Source organism: Bombyx mandarina, chromosome 02 (assembly GCF_030267445.1).
Source record: "Bombyx mandarina strain Sakado chromosome 02, ASM3026744v2".
Lineage (NCBI taxonomy): Eukaryota > Metazoa > Arthropoda > Insecta > Lepidoptera > Bombycidae > Bombyx > Bombyx mandarina.
Window position 1 is genome coordinate 6,810,660 of NC_143209.1, and position 19,554 is coordinate 6,830,213.

The window sequence follows — 19,554 nt, forward strand, 5'->3', positions numbered from 1 at the left end:
ACTGTTATATTGTTTTCCTGCGAGTTAAAGTGCTGAGTAAGAACGAGATAGATATATGTTTATGTATGTGCCTTCAAAATGGGTGCTATTTATATAAGCAATTGTACGTATAGAACAATATGTCGTGTCCCTACTATATAGGTCTATGCTATGGAGAAGCCGGAATGTTGTCTGTGTGGAATATGTCAACTGTCAATAAATGTCAACAAAGACTATCAAATTAATCAAACTTGAATTGACGAGTCGGCAATGAATTCGTGGCGATAAAACGAATAAAATTAAAGCAAAATTTAAAGCTATTTTCATGTTTTTATAAGAAGTTGAGCTCAAAAAATAAATAAGTAAGTATGACTTAGCCAATTACCAAAAATGACTTTAATAGAAATACGCCTTGTTGATAAATAAGATTAAATTTGTAGCTCACTATTTTTGTTTTTAGTTTTTTAGTATCATGATCGCCCTACTATATCTGGTAATCACGCTTAATACTTAATGTAATGTAATTAGTTGAGAAATTGGGTTCGATTTTAACGTTATGTTTATTAGCGCTATGAGCACAAAATACCAATAACTGTTATTTTGTAATCAAATTGACTTTAGTCGCAATAATATCAATATTACTTAGATTTAGAAATTTGAAGCATGGGCTAAGTTAAATTAAATCGCCAGAAAAGTTAATGTGAAATTCTAATGAAAACTTGACAAAGAAACATCAATGTTGTGGCTATTTATTAGACATGGTAATATTTTAAAGTAGATGAATAAACAAGCTGAAAATCTACTTGCTGTTAAAGGATATTGGAGCCCACAGACATCATTACAGGACTCGCTGCAATAATAAAAATCAAACCCGCAAAATTATAATTTGCATAATCACTGGCGGCAGTACCTCTTGTGAGTCCGCACGGGTATGTACCACCACAACTATTTCTGCTGTGAAGCAGTAATACATTTCAGTTTGAATGGTTGGGCAGCTGTTGTAACTATACTGAGACTATACTTAGAACTCATATATCAAGGTGGGTGGCGACATTTATGTTATGAGCTATGGGCTTCGGTAACCACTTAACATGAGGTGGGCCATGAGCTTGTCCACACATCTGTGCAATAAAAAAAGCCTCCTTTGAGGCAAGAGGCTGAAATCTCCATATATTGTACTAACATTGTCTCATGCTTTAAATCTGAAGGTATAACTACTTCACAGAAGAAATAGGGAGGAAGAATGTATCAACAATAACTTCTTGTATTGTGTGAAATTATATGACAAATATTTATTAAGGGATTCCACATTTAATGCATCAAGAACAAAATGCAGAATAATATCAGTATGATTAATGTTTCCTATTAAAGATGTATTTTGAAATGAAAAATACAAAATTGTTACAGATTACAAAATGGGAATAACGGTCAGTCAATACTCTGTGCTATCAAGCAATGAGCACTTGATAAAGTTCTGCTCAAGTGAGATAATATGCCCCAACGATCCATTCTGGAATCAGATGTTAGCTTTTAATATCAAACCACCGGGAAGTGCGTAAGTAATTAATAATTGAAACTGTTGAATGTTGAGAAGTTTGTTTATTGCAATTTGTTACCAAAATCCATAGGGATTATGAAATTCGCTACCTATCATTTCATATTTAATAATAATCTTATTTTTTTTGTAAATTAAAGCAAACACTGAATTCAATTCAATTCAAAACATTGAATTGAGCACTTCACTTTAGAACTCATTTTCTACATCAATATTTATCGGAATAAATCAATTAGTTTAATCTTATCAGGACATAACATGTAAGTAAATTCCATTGTTAAAGTTTAAACTAGTGTTCAATAAATGGTTTGTGTTGACAATATTAACACTGTACATTTGTGATAATACTCCATACAAGAAAAAACAAAAGATTACTATTATCTAGTGCCTACTTTCTAAAATCTATGTTTGAAATTTGCAACTTACATAGCTATTGGAAATTACTTATAATAACTTCTATTGTATGCTGCCTAGACGGATTTGATAATGCCGAGAATTGAATGTTTTTCAGAGAAGAACAACTAATGTTTGATTCTGCAACAGAATCGCTGCTGCAAACATTTGTTCAGAATAATCTGCAGACCGGAAACCTTGGGTCTCTGGTTCAAGTCTTCATTACCAGAGCAACGTTGTTACTGGCGTCTCCGGTCAGTGATAAGTGAGTGGTTTTAAAGTTTATACAGGGTGTCACAAAACACCGTAAAGAGTATGTAACTACTGTAAAATATTTGTATTTAGAAATTAGTTGTGCCCTAGCGTTCAGCTATGACAGATGTTGATTGCTACTCTCGTACCAGACTGGGCCCCCACAATAGTTATTTATATAAATAATGAAAACAATTTTTTGTTATTGCCTTTGTATACAGACGTGCATAAGGCCCACCAGGTGGTGAGTGGTTACCGTTGCCCATATGGACTTCAGCAATACCAGGGTATTAAGTTTAATTATTTTATTTAGTGAATTATAAAGTTAAGTACACACGTCGGGTTATAAAGAATAATATAAATAATTTAATAATAGGTTAAGTAGTGTAATTGTTTAATTGTATATTGTGAATAAAATTATCTCCTTGTATTATAAGTTAGATTAGTTTTCGTTATCGTGTTGTTTTGTCGTATAGTTGTAAGGAGCATTGCGTACCAACTCAGCACTTTGTCTTGTTTGGTCGTACGCAAATAGCTTATGTTGCAAGCCAGAATTTTTTTCTCTTTTTTTGTGTCTTTTTTATGTATTTTTTTAGCTTATGATGTGTATTGTGTGCCTAATAAATAAATAAAATCAAAAATATAAGTCAGTTCACTGTGTGTCCATGTATATACAACCAGCACTTTGCAATATTTTTTATCAAAAGGAGAACAATTATCCTCACTAATACACTATACAGGGACAGAGCCAAGCCGCTGCCTTCTGTATATATGTATAAAGTTAATTGTGTTTTTCCTTCCAGCGTAATGCTCTCTTGGACAACGTTCAACGCATTGTTCGTCATAAAAGCGGTCATAAAATATTTGGTGGAGATGGTACCTGAATACGAACTGTGTCGGCATCTGGACGCTCAGATCGACAGAAGAACAGGCAACGGTCAGCTCGATAACAAAGACGCTTCGCAGACGGTGAGCTAACGGAGGACTTATTTTTTATTATTATTTTAATAACCTCATAGGGCCCCAATTCAGGAATACTTGTTTTATGGATACAAGACTGATAATACTTATATATATTTTAAATACATTAATTTTTTTTATAGCATAGATGGGTGGACGAGCTCACAGCCCACCTGGTGTTAAGTGGTTACTGAAGCCCATAGATATCTACAACTTAAATGCCGTCACCCATCATATAGTTTGCGTAAATACTGCTGGTGGGACCTCTTGTGAGTCCGCACGGGTAGGTACCACCACCCCGTCTATTTCTGCCGTGAAGCAGTAATGCGTTTCGGATTGAAGGGTGGGGCAGCCGTTGTAACTATACTTGAGACCTTAGAACTTACATCTATCTCAAAGTGGGTGGCGCATTTACGTCGTAGATGTCTATGGGCTCCTAACCACTTAACACCAGGTGGGCACCAGCTTGTCCATCCATCTAAGCAATAAAAAAAACGTACATACATACATATAATTGTTATATTAGATTGTATATATAATTATAATTGGGACAAAAGTGTATTTCAATTAAAATGTCTTAATCTAAATGTTAATTCCTCTGTATATTTTCCTCTCAGCCATCGACACCCTCGAGCCATGAAGCCCACTCACAAACGCCTGAAGTGCAACAATCTCCAAAGCTGACGGCCTCCGAGAGTCGAGTGGAGATCCTCATAGACGCGCTGATAGGTCTCATCATAGACGTGCCTGTTACGTGAGTCATGTTCTGCTATTGGTGGAAAGAAAGAGATCTGGTCAGGCGTCTACAGCACGGAATCAGGAAAGCTCAGTTGGAAAGATGAGTACTAAGCTCCAAATACCTCACTTTTCGGCTCTGTTTTACGATACTGCAAAAAGCAGGCCAATGCGAGTAGGATTAAAAGATAAGACTACTTTTGTAAAATCTTTAGAGATCAGGTCGAGACTTGCTTAATGTGTTTGAAAATACAAGAAATCTAAATATCCTACACCACTATAGATCTCTTTGCCTGCTTCGACTGGCAAAGACATTATATCCCATACAGCCAATTCTCTGTTTTGCCAGCTAGTCTCAAGCAAAATGCAAATTTTCGTATGTCATTCAACCAAGCTCTCAGAAAAAAATATTTAATGAAATTTCCATAAAAGTTTTGACAGACCTCACATGACATAACTTTTTGATTATACTAAAAACACAAAAAAATATTATTATTATTAAATTCATTTATTTCAGATAAACTTATTTATCCGTGTTAATGTTAGTAACAGTGATTTCTTAAAAATATGTTAGTAAGGAATAATAATAAATATATAAATAACACACGAATATATTTGCCATAGTGCATATCGTTATGAGCTAGGGTTTGGGATAAATTTCGATTTATATCTTAACCGAAATACTAATTCAAATTAAATTAAATTGTTACGATAATCAAATGTAGGCTTCATTGTCACAATTCACTTTCTCTATCTTTCAAGATGATCTATTCCTCGCTTCGCCTCTAATAGAACTGTCGTCATGTCGCTTTAGCCACGTTTTTAGAGTCGTATCGAAATTGTATACAATTTTCCAGCAACATTCCTGCTAGAACTAGAAATCCCTTTCTTTCTTTTTTCTACCTAAGCTGATAGCCTTGAGAGGCAATTTCAGCGGAACCTTAACTAAACCTGACGACTAGAAATCCCGAGAATGTACTTCTAACTGGAACAGTTGTTTCTGATATCCGACGACAGATGTCGTTAGTCGTGCCGGCATAACAATATCCGTTTCCGTTTCCAGAGACAACACATACTACTTGCACTTGGAATGCATAAACACGCTGCTAGTGCTGATGTCAATATATATGTTTGCTGAAGTCCACGGACAGGAGAGACTGGTCGAGACTTCGTTGATATACAGGTTTGTGAATCTCATTGCTGTTGTTGCGAAGTTTGGTGTACATTACCGTTACTAAGGACCGGATTGTAAGAAAGAAAGAAAGAAAGAAAGAAAGAAATTTATTCACTAAGCATAGCTAAAATGAGTTATTACACAAGTTAAAAGCAGAATGTATGCTTTGTCATTGTTTGACATGCGAATTTTAGTGCAGTGCAAGATATTATGATATTATATAATTTACCTTTCATTCATCCATAATTCAACAAATAATTAACAAATACATTTATTTTGAATGTCGTCCCTAAGAAAATCATTTATGTGATAATAATTTTCGATTTCTATTTGCCACATTAGACATCCACTAACGTTGCTTTTAGGTACCTCAACAAGCACCGGTCATCGTTCTCGTCGAACCCGTCGCTTGCGACGAAGGGCTCGACGAGTAAAAAAATGGTTATTAATAATGTGTTTTCAGAACCCTCTTTCAAGGTCGTTACGGCATGCACGCCCCGCTGCTGGTCAAAACCCTGCTGTTGAATCTGTCGAGCATGTTGGCCGCCCCGCCGAGCATGTTCGGCACGCACGAGGGAGGTAGCGTTCTTATTAATTTGGCGTGTAAGTATATTTGTTTCCTTTATAATAATACAGTCGAGTATATACCTTAGCTGATAGTCTTGAGAGGCTATTTCAGCGTAACCTTAACTAGTAGGTGACCTCACGGAGCTCAAACCTGATGACGTTGCTAACACGAACCCTAGCAAGAGTCGTGCTTCGCTGTATCTACCACCGGCTCGGAAACGCGACCCACTGAGAAGATCCGGCGAGAAACTCAGTGGGCTGTGTCTGTGGGTTAATTTACTCGTCGCGACGGGTTCGGCAAGGAGGGTGACCGGTACTTGTGGTACCTAAAAGCACCGTTAGTGGATCGGGAGGATCTGAAATGACGTGTTTTGGGGCGACGTCGATTACTTTCCATTCTGTCCGCAGGTTCGGGAATGGTGATAATGTATTTAGTACTGAACTTAAGGTTTTAATGTTTTTTAACTGACATCAAAAAAGAAGGACGCTCTCAATTCGTATTTATTTGCTTTTATTGATGCGTTACCTTAAAACTTTCTTTTCTAGGCGAAAAGGTTTTGAAAATTCTCATTTTTTTTAAAGCTGATGGATTGGATGATTGGATTTTATCAAGCTCCAATCTGGAATTATTGACTTATTACTTGAGTTAGGGTAGTTCTTAGTCGCCTCACTCCTGGTGGAATGGCCGTGTTCGTCATTCTTTCAGTAACGAATTTCACACTCCTGCATTCCGAATGTGCGTTTTTTTTATTGCATAGATAGGTGGACGAGCTCACGGCCCACCTGGTGTTAAGTGGTTACCGGAGCCCATAAACACAACGTAAATGGCGCCACCCACCTTGAGATATGAGTTGTAAGGCTACAACGGCTGCTCCGCCCTTCAAACCGAAACGCATCACCACTTCGCAGCAGAAATAGGCGAGGTAAAAGAAAAGAAAACATGAGTTCAGAACCTGTTCTGCCCTGCTCACAGCCGGCCTCTGGAGTATGCTGTCGTTCACCACGTCCGCCAGACCCACGATATACAGCCACCCGCCGGCGGACCGGCAGGAGTTGCTGCGGAGGCTGAACAAGGAGCACCCGGTGGCGAACCAGTCGTGCCTGTTACTGCTGGCGCTGGCCAACCACTGCATGAACGACGACAACCTGTACAGGAGGTCGTTGCTCTGCTGCGAGGATAGTAGCGGTAAGGAATTGAAATTAAATACATGTGGGTTTTTTAATTCGGGGTGGGCCAGTGAAAAGCTCGATCACTCCACAACAACTCAAGGCTTTTTTTTTTTTGCTTAGATGGGTGGACAAGCTCACAGCCCACCTGGTGTAATTGGTTACTGGAGCCCATAGACATTTACAACGTAAATACGCCACCCACCTTGAGATATAAGTTCTAAGGTCTCAAGTATAGTTACAACGGCTGCCCCCTTCAAACCGAAACGCATTACTGCTTCACAGCAGAAACAGGCGGGGTGGTGGTACCAGCATGGTGGTCAGCCGTATTAACTATACTGATAAGCATAATTAAAAAGAAATAGGCTTCTGCACTCCTTCTCTATATTCTCTATAATTGTGGGAAAATTCAAACCCCTCCATCTGTGCAAGTTTTTGCTTCACGTATTAATAAGTAGATAATTGTTCCTGTTCGCCAGAAACGAGTTCGACGACGCCGCAGAAAGACGCCGTGACGTCACAAATCACGCCCCCCCGTATAGACATGGCTGCGGTGAGAACTACCCACATTTTGATAACCTTATTAGATTCCACAACCCTATTCGATTTTTGTTGTTTTATCGAAGACTAGCGACCCGCCCTCGCTTCGCTTCGGAAACTATAATTTATGATTGATTTCTCCACTATTTAATGGATGTTATTACACATATATAACCTTCATCTTCAATCCGTTGCGTAGTTTTAAAGATTTAAGCATACATAGGGATATAGGGACAGAAAACGCGACTTTGTTTTATACTGTAAATAAATATAAATAAATATATTTACTAACAATCACGCCACGTTAACTAGTCCCGTGCTAAGTTCGTAAAGAACTTGTGTTACAAGTACCAGATAACGGAAATAAATATAATATTTTTATTATACACATACATATATTTAATATACATCCATAACCCTGGAAAGACATTTATATTTATCATACAAATATCTTCCCTTGGCGGAATTCGAACCCGCGACCCCCTTGTGTAGTGACCATGTCACTTACCACTACACCAGACGGCCGTTTAAACTGTGTATTGACTAGACGAAGTTACAGCCCTGCTAATGGTGAACAGTCACCGATGCGTGTCATTAGCAATGTCAGGGACGCGCTTGAGCCGCCGCGTACCGCTTAGCACTTAATTCGGCCTTAGTTTCTTACCTTACGTTACCTGACGGTAAGTAGTTACCATTGGCCATGGACGTCAGCAACAGCTCGAGCATGGCTAGGCCGCTGCCTACAACTAAGAACCCTCCGCAAACCTGGTTTGAAGAAGGACATGTCATAGCGTCCGAGAAACACCGTGGAGGGGAGCTCAATCCAGAGCCGGAAGTTGTGTGGCGGAAAATATATCAGGAATTGCATTGTGGATGATTAAAATAGGACCTGTTATATCACTCCGGGAGCACTCCACATAATAGGAGGGATATTGGCAATACAAGCTGTCCCATCATCACCATCATCGTCATTATTATTATTATTATTTAAGGTCGTTGACGTCAAACGTAGAGGACAATATGGATATGCCTCCAAAATACCGGAACTTCATATTTAATGTGATATTTGTTCCGGAATTTTGAAATTAGCACGAATCTGTGTTAATAAACCACCATTATTACACATTTTAACCTGAGAAACTCTAAATAGACAAAATAAAACAAATCACACAACTTCAGTGAGAGAGATTTTTATTGTACACCAACAAAAAAAGGGGAAATATTAAATAGAAGAAAAAAAAGTACAATTGGCGGTCTTATCGCTAAGAGCAATTCCAGACAACCATCAGATGGAAAAGAATCATTTGTCAAAGAATTTCACGCGGTGTACCAATCATATATACATATCCAAATTCCTTCAACCATATATACACTTCACTCCTCGCATTCCCGCCAAAAAGTCTCAATGACCATTTCGTGGCCACCTAATGGAGTTAGTTCCGCAGCTCCACAGAGCCCTGTGCGGCGCGGCTGGTTGCGAGCACGTGACGCTGCTGCTGTACCTCATGCTGCATTCCTGCCGCCATTACAAGAGCCACGTCAGCGCCACACCACACATCGAAAACCTGGTGAGTGCCGACGACAGATGAAGGTCTTCCACCGACGGCCCGAATGTTGTTGTTCGGAACTTGTATATGTCGGAGAGGGTCATTAGTTGGGTACCAGAACGAGCTTACAACACGATTACTGATGGTAGGACGTCTTGTGAGTCCGCGCAGGTAGGTACCACCGCTCTGCCTGTTTCTGCATTGAAGTGGTAACGCGAAGGGTGGGGCAGCCGTTTGTAACTATACTGAGCTTTAGAACTCTTGTTTTGAGGTGGGTGGCGGCATTTACGTTGTAGATGTCTATGGGCTCTGGTAACCATTTAACACTAGGTGGGCCGTGAGATCGTTCACACATCTAAGCAATCTATATATATAAAAATGAAACCCGTTTTCCGTTGTCACGACATAACATGAAAACGGCTGGACCGATTTGGCTAATTTTGGTCTTGAATTATTTGTTGAAGTCCAGAGAAGGTTTAAAAGGTTAGATAAATAAAAAAATATTCGGAATTAAATAAAAATAACAATTTTGTTTTTCCTTTGATGTGTCCCCCGTCGGACGGATTCCTTTTGTTTGTTTTAAGTTTATCTTAAACAAAAGTGTTAGGTCTTTTATTTATCGATTGAGGCACTACGAAGTCTGCCGGGTCAGCTAGTAAAAAATAAAAATAAAACATACTGTACTGTGTGCGCGCATAGGACTAAAGATTATTGACAGGCGCCTGAATCACGCTAACAATGCCTTCAAATAAGCTTGCGTATACACAAGTTCCGAAAAAGAAAAAAAAGAAAATGTGTGCAATTCACAGGTGGTAGAAGTGAAACCTTCCAAAATTAAAATACAATTATCCTAAACGTCTTAAGTATATGTAAAATTTTGTCATTAGTAAATAATTGTAAGGTGTGCGCCCTCTGTGAATTGATATTTTAATTTCACGTATAATCCTAAATTAAAATTCACCACAAGAGCTTTCATACACACGTTAGTATTAAAAAATCTCACAGATGGCGCTGTATTAAATAGTATGTATATTTCTGTCTCATTCTTTGCTGGCTTCATCCTACACATTTTTGTATTTTTGTCTCTTACCTGTCGTTTTTTCCGTTGCATCCGGTTTGAAATCACAACGATTCTAAAGAAGTTTTCACTTCAAAAAAAAACATTCGGATACTGGGTCTACGGTAAAAGGTGGTGGGCGGAATTTACGTTGTAGAAGATTTCGTCTATAGGCTCCGATAACCACAATTTTGCTTCTTGCTTTGAGCCCATAGACTTCTACAATGTAAATACCACCACTCACCTTGAGATATGAGTTGTAAGGTCTCACTTTTAACAGTACAACGGCTGCCCCGCCCTTCGAACCGAAACGCATTACTGCTTTACAGCAGAAATAGGCGGGGCTGTCAGCTCGTCCACATACTTATGCAATAAAAAAACGATTTTTACTTTGTCGTTACACTCAGTGATCTTACAGCCTATAGTGACCGTTTGCAAAACAATAGCCGCGTTCTGTTGTATCCCTACATAGCATGTAATAATGCTTACCAAACATCAACATCAGCATTTATTCCCGATGATGATTTCTAGCTACTGGTGTTAGGACCTCTTGTGAGTCCGCGCGGGTAGGTACCACCACCCTGCCTATTTCTACCGTGAAGCAGTAATGCGTTTCGGTTTGAAGGGCGGGGTAGCCGTTGTAAGTATACTTGCGACCTTAGAACTTATATCTCATGATGGGTGGCGCATTTATGTTGTGAATGTCTATGGGCTCCAGTAACCACTTAACACCAGGTGGGCTGTGAGCTCGTCCACGCATCGAAGCAATAAAAAAAAAAAAGGTAGCTTTTTAAAGCAGTTCCGGTCAGACTTTCATCGGAGTGGGACGCATACCGAGTTTTCCTAACTTTCCCTATAAATAATATTAACTTAGTCTAGGGAGTATTAAAAGTGTTTTTTTTTTAAATGAAGTTCCCAGTTTCAGTCCTAACAGTTCGTTGCATACGTATCCGTTGTTGTTATGCAGATAGTACCGGTGCTTGAGGTGCTCTACAACGCGCCCGAGAACAACTCCCACCACATCTACATGTCGCTGATCATACTGCTGATACTGACCGAAGACGACGCTCTGATTAAGAACGTGCATATGATTGTGAGTGGCTTTTAAGTCTTCCTAGCAGGATTCATTCGCAGCGCGTTTCCAAAGTGCTTCTCTGCACCGTCCGTCCCGGGCCTAGCTGTGGTCCACGGGCGACCGAATCTGCTTAAAACGATAAATAATTCGACCAAACATACCAAAGGACACGCGAGGCTCGATCCTGATAAGGCACGAACGATACGGCGAGTCACAGGATAAGAACCACGATCAGATCTTTAGTAGGAGTAGGGTTCCCTCGCAGCGCGTTTCCAAAGAGGTTTTCTGCACCATCCGCCTCTGATAGGAACATGCCCTTCTTGTAGTGAGATCAGGAGACAGCTGACAGCGGTTGTGTCTCTGGCATAGCTGTGGTCCACGGGCGACCGAATCTGCCCAAAATGGCAATAGATAAATAATTCGAGCACACATACCAAAGGACACGCGAGGTTCGATCCTGATAAGACAAACTACACGGGGAGTCACGGGATAAGCACCACGATCAGATCTTTAGCAGGAGTAAGTTTCCCTCGCAGCGCGTTTCCAGAGAGGTTTTCTGGACCATCCGCCTCTGATAGGAACATGTCCTTCTTGTAACGAGATTAGGGTACAGCTGACAGCGGCCGTGTCTCTGGCATAGCTGAGGTCCACGGGCGACCGAATCTGCCTAAAATGGCAATAGATAAACAATTCGAGCACACATACCAAAGGACACGCGAGATTCGATCTTGATAACACAGAAACGACAGTGTTACCGGTGTACGGGGTGGATCCAGGATCTCTTTTAAAAAAAGGAGACTGTGACTGACACTGAGTTTTTTTTTTATTTGCTTAAATGGGTGGACGAACTCACAGCCCGGCTGGTGTTATTTGGTTACTGGAACCCATAGACATCTACAACATAAATGCGCCACCCACCTTATAAGTTCTAAGGTCTCAGTGTAGTTACAACGGCTGCCCCACCCTTTGAACCGAAACACATTACTGCTTCACGGCAGAAATAGGCGGGGTGGTGGTACCTAGCCGCGCGCGGACTCACAAGAGGTCCCACCACCAGTGATTACGCAAATTATAATTATGCTGGTTTGATTTTTATTACACGCTGTTATTCCTCCTATGAGATTCGAACACCGGTGCATCGCTACACACGAATGCACCGGACGTCTTATCCTTTAGGCCACGACGACTACAAAGTTTATTTTGTTGGCAGACCCTAAAAAACCCGACATGGTACACGGAGAGGACGATATCGGAGATCTCGCTGGGCGGTCTGATGGTGCTGGTCATAATACGAGCGTTGCAATACAACATGACACGGGTCCGGGATAAATATTTGCACACGAACTGCTTGGCTGCCGTCGCCAACATGAGCTGTGAGTGTCTGATGCAAGGACCACATTCTAAGAGCTCTAGGTTGCAGCAGAGTCTGTTGCCGAGACGATGTCGAGCGAGTAAATTAACCCACAGACACAGCCCACTGAGTTTCTCGCCGGATCTTCTCAGTGGGTCGCGTTTCCGATCCGGTGGTAGGTTCTGCGAAGCACGGCTCTTGCTAGGGTTCGTGTTAGCAACGTCGTCAGGTTTGAGCCCCGTGAGCTCACCCATTAGTTAAGGTTACGCTGAAATAGCCTCTCAAAGCTATCAGCTTAGGTAAAAAAAAGATGCTATTGGAACTACGCAATGTATAGTTAAATCGCAATATTTGTTTTTTATTATTGCTCAGGTTGGTGATCGAGCTCACGGCCCACCTGGTATTGAGTGGTTAGCGGAGCCTATGGACATTTACAACGTAAATGCCGCCACCCACCTTGAGATATGAGTTCTAAGGTCTCACTATAGTTACAACGGCTGCCCCACCCTTCAAACCGAAACGCATTACTGCTTCACGGCATAGTTAGGACTCGAGTGGAGATCACGTACTGAAAATCGCTGCGTCACTTTGGACGCAGATGACAAGGTACCGACCGCACTGGACATCAGTTGCAGAGGCCAAGCTCAGCAGTAGACAGCAGACAGGCTGATAACTAATAGCATTAAGATGACCCATTGAGACCAGCGTTTGTTTTTAGGTGAATTTAGGAACCTCCATCCGTACGTAGCACAGAGACTAATATCTCTATTCGAATCATTGACCAAGAGAAGAGCGAGACTGTGCAGCGAGATTGAAGGTATGACTTGGTGTTTTTTTTATCATCAAATCAAGAATATTAAACGGAACCCGACCTAGGTTTATAATTGTGCTTTATGGAATTGTTAGGGATGATACCGTCATCTCGTTTTTACCATCGCACCGCCCGCCACCGGAGTAGAGTTCATCCATACTACCTGGAGCTACTGCGGTCATCCACAGTGCGTTTCCAGAGGTCTTTTTTGCCACGTACCATCCGGCTTTGGAATGAGCTCCCCTCCACGGTGTTTCCCGAGCGCTATGACATGTCCTTCTTCAAACGAGGTTTGTGGAGAGTATTAAGCGGTAGGCAGCGGCTTGTTGCAGCGAAGTTGGCGTGTACGGCTAGTTGTCAATAAGACCGTACGAATGTATACGATCGGTAAATGAATATTGCTTTTTTTATTGCCCTTGTAGGCAGACAAGCATACGGCTCATTTGATGGTGAATGGTTACTGTCGCCCATGAACTTTAGCAATGCCAGGGGAAGAGCCAACCCGCTGCCTACTGCTTTCTGTGGATGTCGATTGTCGAGGCAGCCTTCTCAAACCATTGCGGCTTATGAAGCGATTATCTCCTACCCGCATTTCAGTGCCTATGTTTTCGCAGGTGGCGATTTAAATAATTTAGAACTACCGCATCAGTCAGAAGAAAAGACAGAGGAAATTGTGAGTTTGAAATAGTTTGAATTTTTAGAGTTTTTTTTTTATCTGGATATTTACAAATATATATTTGAGTCGTCTACTATCAAAGGTGGCCATCTGTGCATTTGAATATAATCGTCTCCTTCAAAGAATACGGTTCAAAACCTTATTATAAATTAAATAAAGTATTAACTTAACCTGTTATTTATCTAAGATGTCGTTCAGAAGAGTTTTGTGACTGCCAATGGAATACAAAGTCAATAATTCGTTTTTTCTGATTTACCAATAATTGTCAAAAGTCACATTGCCGGCTTTGATAATAGTCGACTCATTTATTTATTTATTTATTTAGATGCACCAAAAAGTGATCATCAAATATAAAATATTGACAAATTAACAATAAGCACATGACAGATCCTCAATTAAAGGCACCTTTAATTACAAAGATGAATGTCGCTTAGACCAAATAGCTTTTTACATGTCGATATATCTATACTAATATATAAATCTACACTGGTTTTTACGGATGTTCCGTTATAACTACTAAACCGTGCATCCGATTGACTTGAAACTTGGTATCCATGTAGAAAATACATGTACTTAATGAATAGGATAATATTTATATGAGTGTTGGACTCCCTACACCAGTTGCGGGGGTTTTAATGATGAGAATCTTTGTGGGGGTGAGAAATAATAATGTTAATTGTAAATGCCCAGCGAAGCGGACGGGTACAGCTAGTAAATTTATATTTGAACGTTACTGCATACCGGTCTCCGGCTTCCGCAGTCCAGGGACCTCTAGGACTCGCGCCCGATTCGTTATCGTAATTCGTTTCTCAGATGGACCACATCAACGTTTTGGATGAAGTCCTGAGGATGCTCTTGGAGATAATAAACTCTTGCCTGGCGCACCAGCTCTCCAACAACCTGAATCTGGTGTACGCGCTGCTGCACAAGCGGAACGTCTTCCAGCAGCATCAGAACCTGCACATCACCCAGAACATAGAGATGGTATTGAGAGAGAGAGAGGGAGAGAGTATTAAGCGGTAGGCAGCGGCTTGGCTCTGCTCCTGGCATTGCTGAAGTCCATGGGCGACGGTAACCACGCACCATCAGGTGGACCATGGTATAGATGGTACGTGGCTGGGGCTCTGGACTGGTTTATTCCTTAGATGGGTGGACGAGCTCAAGGCCCACCTGGTGTTAAGTGGTGATTGCAGCCAATAGACATCTACAACGTAAATGCCACCACCCATTTTGAGATATGAGTTCAAAGGTCTTAGTATAGTTACAACGGCTGCCCCGCCCTTCAAACCGAAACGCATTACTGCTTCACGGAAGAGATAGGCAGGGCGGTGGTACCTACGTACTACCACCAGTAATTACGCAAATTATAATTTTGCGGGTTTGACTTTTAGTTATTCCTTCACCGTGGAAGTCAATCGTGAACATTTGTTGAGTACGTATTTAATTAGAAAAATTGGTACCCGCCTGCGGGATTCGAACACCGGTGCATCGCTCAACACGAATGCACCGGACGTGTTATCCTTTAGGCCACGACGACTTCAAGATGATGTGTATCAGTAGAGTGACGTGACGTTGTGTCGCAGGTCATAGGGTACTTCTCGAGTCGCCTCCAGCGTGTGCAGGAGGGCGCCGGCACCGACCTGGGCGTGACCGAAGTGCTGGCCTGCATCAGGAAGGGCGCCGAGCAGTGGTCCAGTGACCGCCTGAAGGTAACACCTTGCGTCTTTTTTTTTTTCAACCTATGTTGATAGCCTTGAGAGGCTACTTCAGCTTCTCCTTGACGTGTAGGTGAGCTCGCGGAGCTCAAACCGGGAGTGTTGCTAACAGTGGCCCTAACAAGAGCAGTGCTTCGCAGAATCTACCACCGGATCGGAAACGCGACCCACTGAGGAGATCCGGCGAGAAACTCAGTGGGCCGTGTCTGAGAGTTAATTTACGGTGACCGGTGCTTGATGTACTTAAAAGCACCGTTAATGGATCAGGAGGATCCGTAATGATCTGCTTAGGGCGACGTCGACTGTTTACCATTCGCTCCACAAGATCGGGTATGGACCTTGCGTCGACTATCCTCAATGCTGAGGGTCGTGGCCTTGTGAGGATTTCTTGGGGAAATAAACGTGGTGGGGTCCCGCGTCCTACCACGGCAGAGCTTTTGAAAAAAATTTAGTTCTTATAGGCTGCAGAAGCCTTATTTGTGTCCGGCTAATCCGGCAAACATTCAGCGTTGACTGTTTTACGGTGGAAAAGTCGAACTCCAATTCAACCCTCCTCTTTTCTCTACCTGACTTGGCACTGACTGGCATTGGCAGAGTTAACACAATTGTGAACAGTTAAAACCACTTTTGGGGCTTAATGTCCCGTTTTTACTGTCATTACATTTTTGTGTTAAGTGGATACCGGAGCCCATAGACATCTACAAAGTAATTACCGCCACCCACCTTGAGATATGAGTTCTAAGGTCTCAGTATAGTTACAACGGCTGCTCCGCCCTTCAAACCGAAACGCATTACTGCTTCACGGCAGAAATAGGCGGGGCGGTGGTACCTACCCGTGCGGACTCAGGTGGCGCGATATTGATAAATTATTTTTTTGCAGAAGTTTCCGGACCTGAAATTCCGTTACGTGGAAGAGGACAAACCGGAAGAGTTCTTCAGTCCGTACGTGTGGAGGTTGATCAGCGGCTGCGGCGGCGTGCACTGGGCGAGCGAGGGCGGAGCCCGGGCGCTCCGCCACCTGCTCGTCTGATCCGGGCCCCACGCTGTCACGGGCTCTGGGACGTGCCACAGAGTGCTTTGACAAAACACGCGTCGTGCAGCGCCATCTATACACGAACGATTGAACTAATTCGAAAAGTTAATTTCACTGGTGCAACCGGAAAGTAGTCTTTCCTGAAACACAACAGCGAATCAAAAATACTTTTATGGCTTAGTAATGTAATATAAACTATTAAAAAAAAAAACAATTATCTATATTGGTATATTAATGATTTAAGAAAGAAAAAATCTACACGACCACCGATAATGTCTCGAACCTCAAGCCATAACTACGGAAACGATTGCAATAAGATATTGCCTTTTAAAACTCATCTAAAAATTAGTGTCTTAATCATCTATCGATAGTCGATAAGCATATTTTTTTGACAATCTATTGTGGTAAATAAATTGTCGTCGTCTATCATTTGCGCTTATAAAGGCGCTGGCAATGTTAATTTATGAAAAGTACGGCAGCTGTTTGGCTATGTCCCTGACGATGCCGTAGTCCATGGGCGACGGTTAACGCTCATCATAACTTGGACGTTAGACTCGTCTGCGTAATAAGACAATAAAAAGCCGAATTCGATTAATTGCCAGCGGGACGATGTGGAACATGGGTGATTTTATTTTTTCATTATTTATGTATAAATAGATGATTTTATACGTCAGTATTACACGTCATAACCCAAGAAACATAACATAACCACAGAAGTTTCTCAACACAAATGAAGTTATCAAAAATACGTTGATACGCCATTAAACTTCATATTTTTTGTTTATATGAATAACTTAGCGGTAACATTCATGCGATTTTTGCATTGAACACATACAGAATACGTATATCTTGACGGAATTCCTATATAATTTACTAAATTTACTGGTGGTAGGACCGCTTGTGAGTCCGCGCGGGTAGGTACCACCACCCCGCCTATTTCTGCCGTGAAGCCGTAATGCGTTTCGGTTTGAAGGGTGGGGTAGCCGTTGTAACTATACTGAGATCTTAGAACTTATATCTCAAGGTGGGTGGCGCATTTACATTGTAGATTTCCATGGGCTCCAGTAACCACTTAACATCAGGTAGGCTGTGAGCTCGTCCACCCATCTAAGCTATAAAAAAAATTCTTATCGAATCCATATATAGACGGAGTAATAAATTCGCTTAGTAAAGGGTAAACGGAAATTTGCAAATTCCGTAGGGTAGTTTAAAAAGCCAGCCCGCGCTCCGCATTATGACGTAATCGATGTTCGAACGCGGACGTGCGAGAGAGATGGCGAGAATCGATATATAGACGGTATAATAAATTCGCTTAGTAAAGGGTAAGCGTAAAATTTACAAATGCGGTGGGGTAGTTTTAAAAGCAAGCCCGCACTTCGCATTGGAGCTTTTTGGCGGGAACGCGAGGAGTGAAGTTGTGTGATTTGTTTTATTTTGTCTATTTAGTGTTTCTTCAGGTTTAAATGTGTAATAACGGTGGTTTATTAACTGTTTAGTATCTGTGGAAGTGCTCAAATGTGGGAAAATGAAACAAAGCGCTAAACGTAACTTCTCGGAATCCTCCAAAAGGTCCACTGAAAAAGTCGCAGTAAATGACTACCAGTTTACTGTAATTATATTTAATCTCGTCTCGTTTCATTTTATTTAATTTCATGTCATGTTTCATATTAATCAATTTCATTTCATTATATCATTTTCCATATAAAAAATCGTTCATTAAAATTAAAATAAGACTTGACCTTAAAGGTCTTAGTTACCAGATCATAAAATCCCTTTAAAAATAAAGCACCGCATTGTGACGTAATCGATGTTCGAATTCAGGGGGTGCGAGGGAGATGGAGAGATCGTTCTTTGTACTCTCCCTATACCCACAATCGTAGTCAGGATTTTAGTTAGATAATTTTCGAACTAACTTCTGTCATCTTTTCACAAAAGGTAAAAACGGCCGTCTGGTGCAGTGGTAAGTGACATGGTCACTACACAAGGGGGTTGCGGGTTCGAATCCCGCCAGGGGAAGATATTTGTATGATAAATATAAATGTCTTTTCCAGGGTTATGGATGTATATTAAATTAAATATATGTATGTGTATAATAAAAATCTTACATTTATTTCCGTTATCTGGTACCTGTAACACAAGTTCTTTACGAACTTATCACGGGACCAGTTAACGTGGCGTGATTGTTAGTAAATATTTATTTATTATTTATTTAATTATAAATATTATAAAGCTGAAGACTTTGTTTGTTTGAACGCGCTAATCTCAGGAACTACTGGTCCGATTTGAAAAATTCCTGCAGTGCTTAGATAGCCCATTTATTGAGGAAGGCTATAGGCTATATAACATCACGGTAAAACAAATACAAGTGAAGCACCAATAAAGAATGTTTCAAAATAGTGATTTAAATAGCTCCTTAACATTCTATAATTCAATTTTTTTTCACTTTCTACGTAAATGAAGTGGGGGGGGGGGTAAAATTTAGCGTTATGCCAAAGTAATTATTCCACGCGGACGGAGTCGCGGACAAAAGCTAGTACAATTATATTTACACAGATTGTAAATTAATAAAGAGCAATTAAAAAAGGCATTCAGTAACGTTCATTCCCATTCGCTTGCTAACAATTACGCTACGCTGAGTTAATAAAAGAACTTTAAAAGATTGTTTAATATGATATGAGATTTTCTTGTGTTTTAAGGAGTCTTTAAAAGTAATTATAACTTACGATTATAATTTGGCGTTTATTTTATTATTACAGTATAACCTAAGTTTCGGAAGTTTTACCGTTTTTTCGTGGTTACGATCGGAAAAACACATTCTTTCCCGTGGATATTCAAAGGAAAATGATACTTGATTAGCATTAAAACTCTTGTGAGTCCGCACGGGTAGGTACCACCACCCTGCCTATTTTTACCGTGAAGCAGTAATGCGTTTCGGTTTGAAGGGCGGAGCAGCCGTTGTAACTATAT

General features: G+C 40.9%; 1 protein-coding gene across 2 annotated transcripts; it reads left to right on the top strand.

The window, feature by feature from the left end:
• Positions 1-206: 206 nt before the first annotated feature.
• LOC114245688 (dymeclin) lies at positions 207-18,341 on the top strand. 2 transcript variants are annotated; one of them, XM_028177952.2, is made up of 17 exons: positions 207-341; positions 1,387-1,534; positions 2,046-2,192; positions 2,983-3,148; positions 3,757-3,893; positions 4,938-5,057; positions 5,512-5,651; positions 6,589-6,801; positions 7,262-7,335; positions 8,768-8,890; positions 10,894-11,019; positions 12,212-12,374; positions 13,071-13,169; positions 13,778-13,836; positions 14,653-14,823; positions 15,423-15,548; positions 16,435-18,341. In XM_028177952.2, exons 2-17 carry the CDS (start codon positions 1,395-1,397, stop codon positions 16,582-16,584), a joined length of 2,154 nt encoding a protein of 717 aa, XP_028033753.2. In that variant the 5' UTR covers positions 207-341; positions 1,387-1,394; the 3' UTR covers positions 16,585-18,341. The 2 variants fall into 2 exon arrangements, with proteins under 2 accessions (XP_028033753.2, XP_089591865.1); XM_089735739.1 differs by having other exon boundaries at positions 224-337.
• Positions 18,342-19,554: the final 1,213 nt, after the last annotated feature.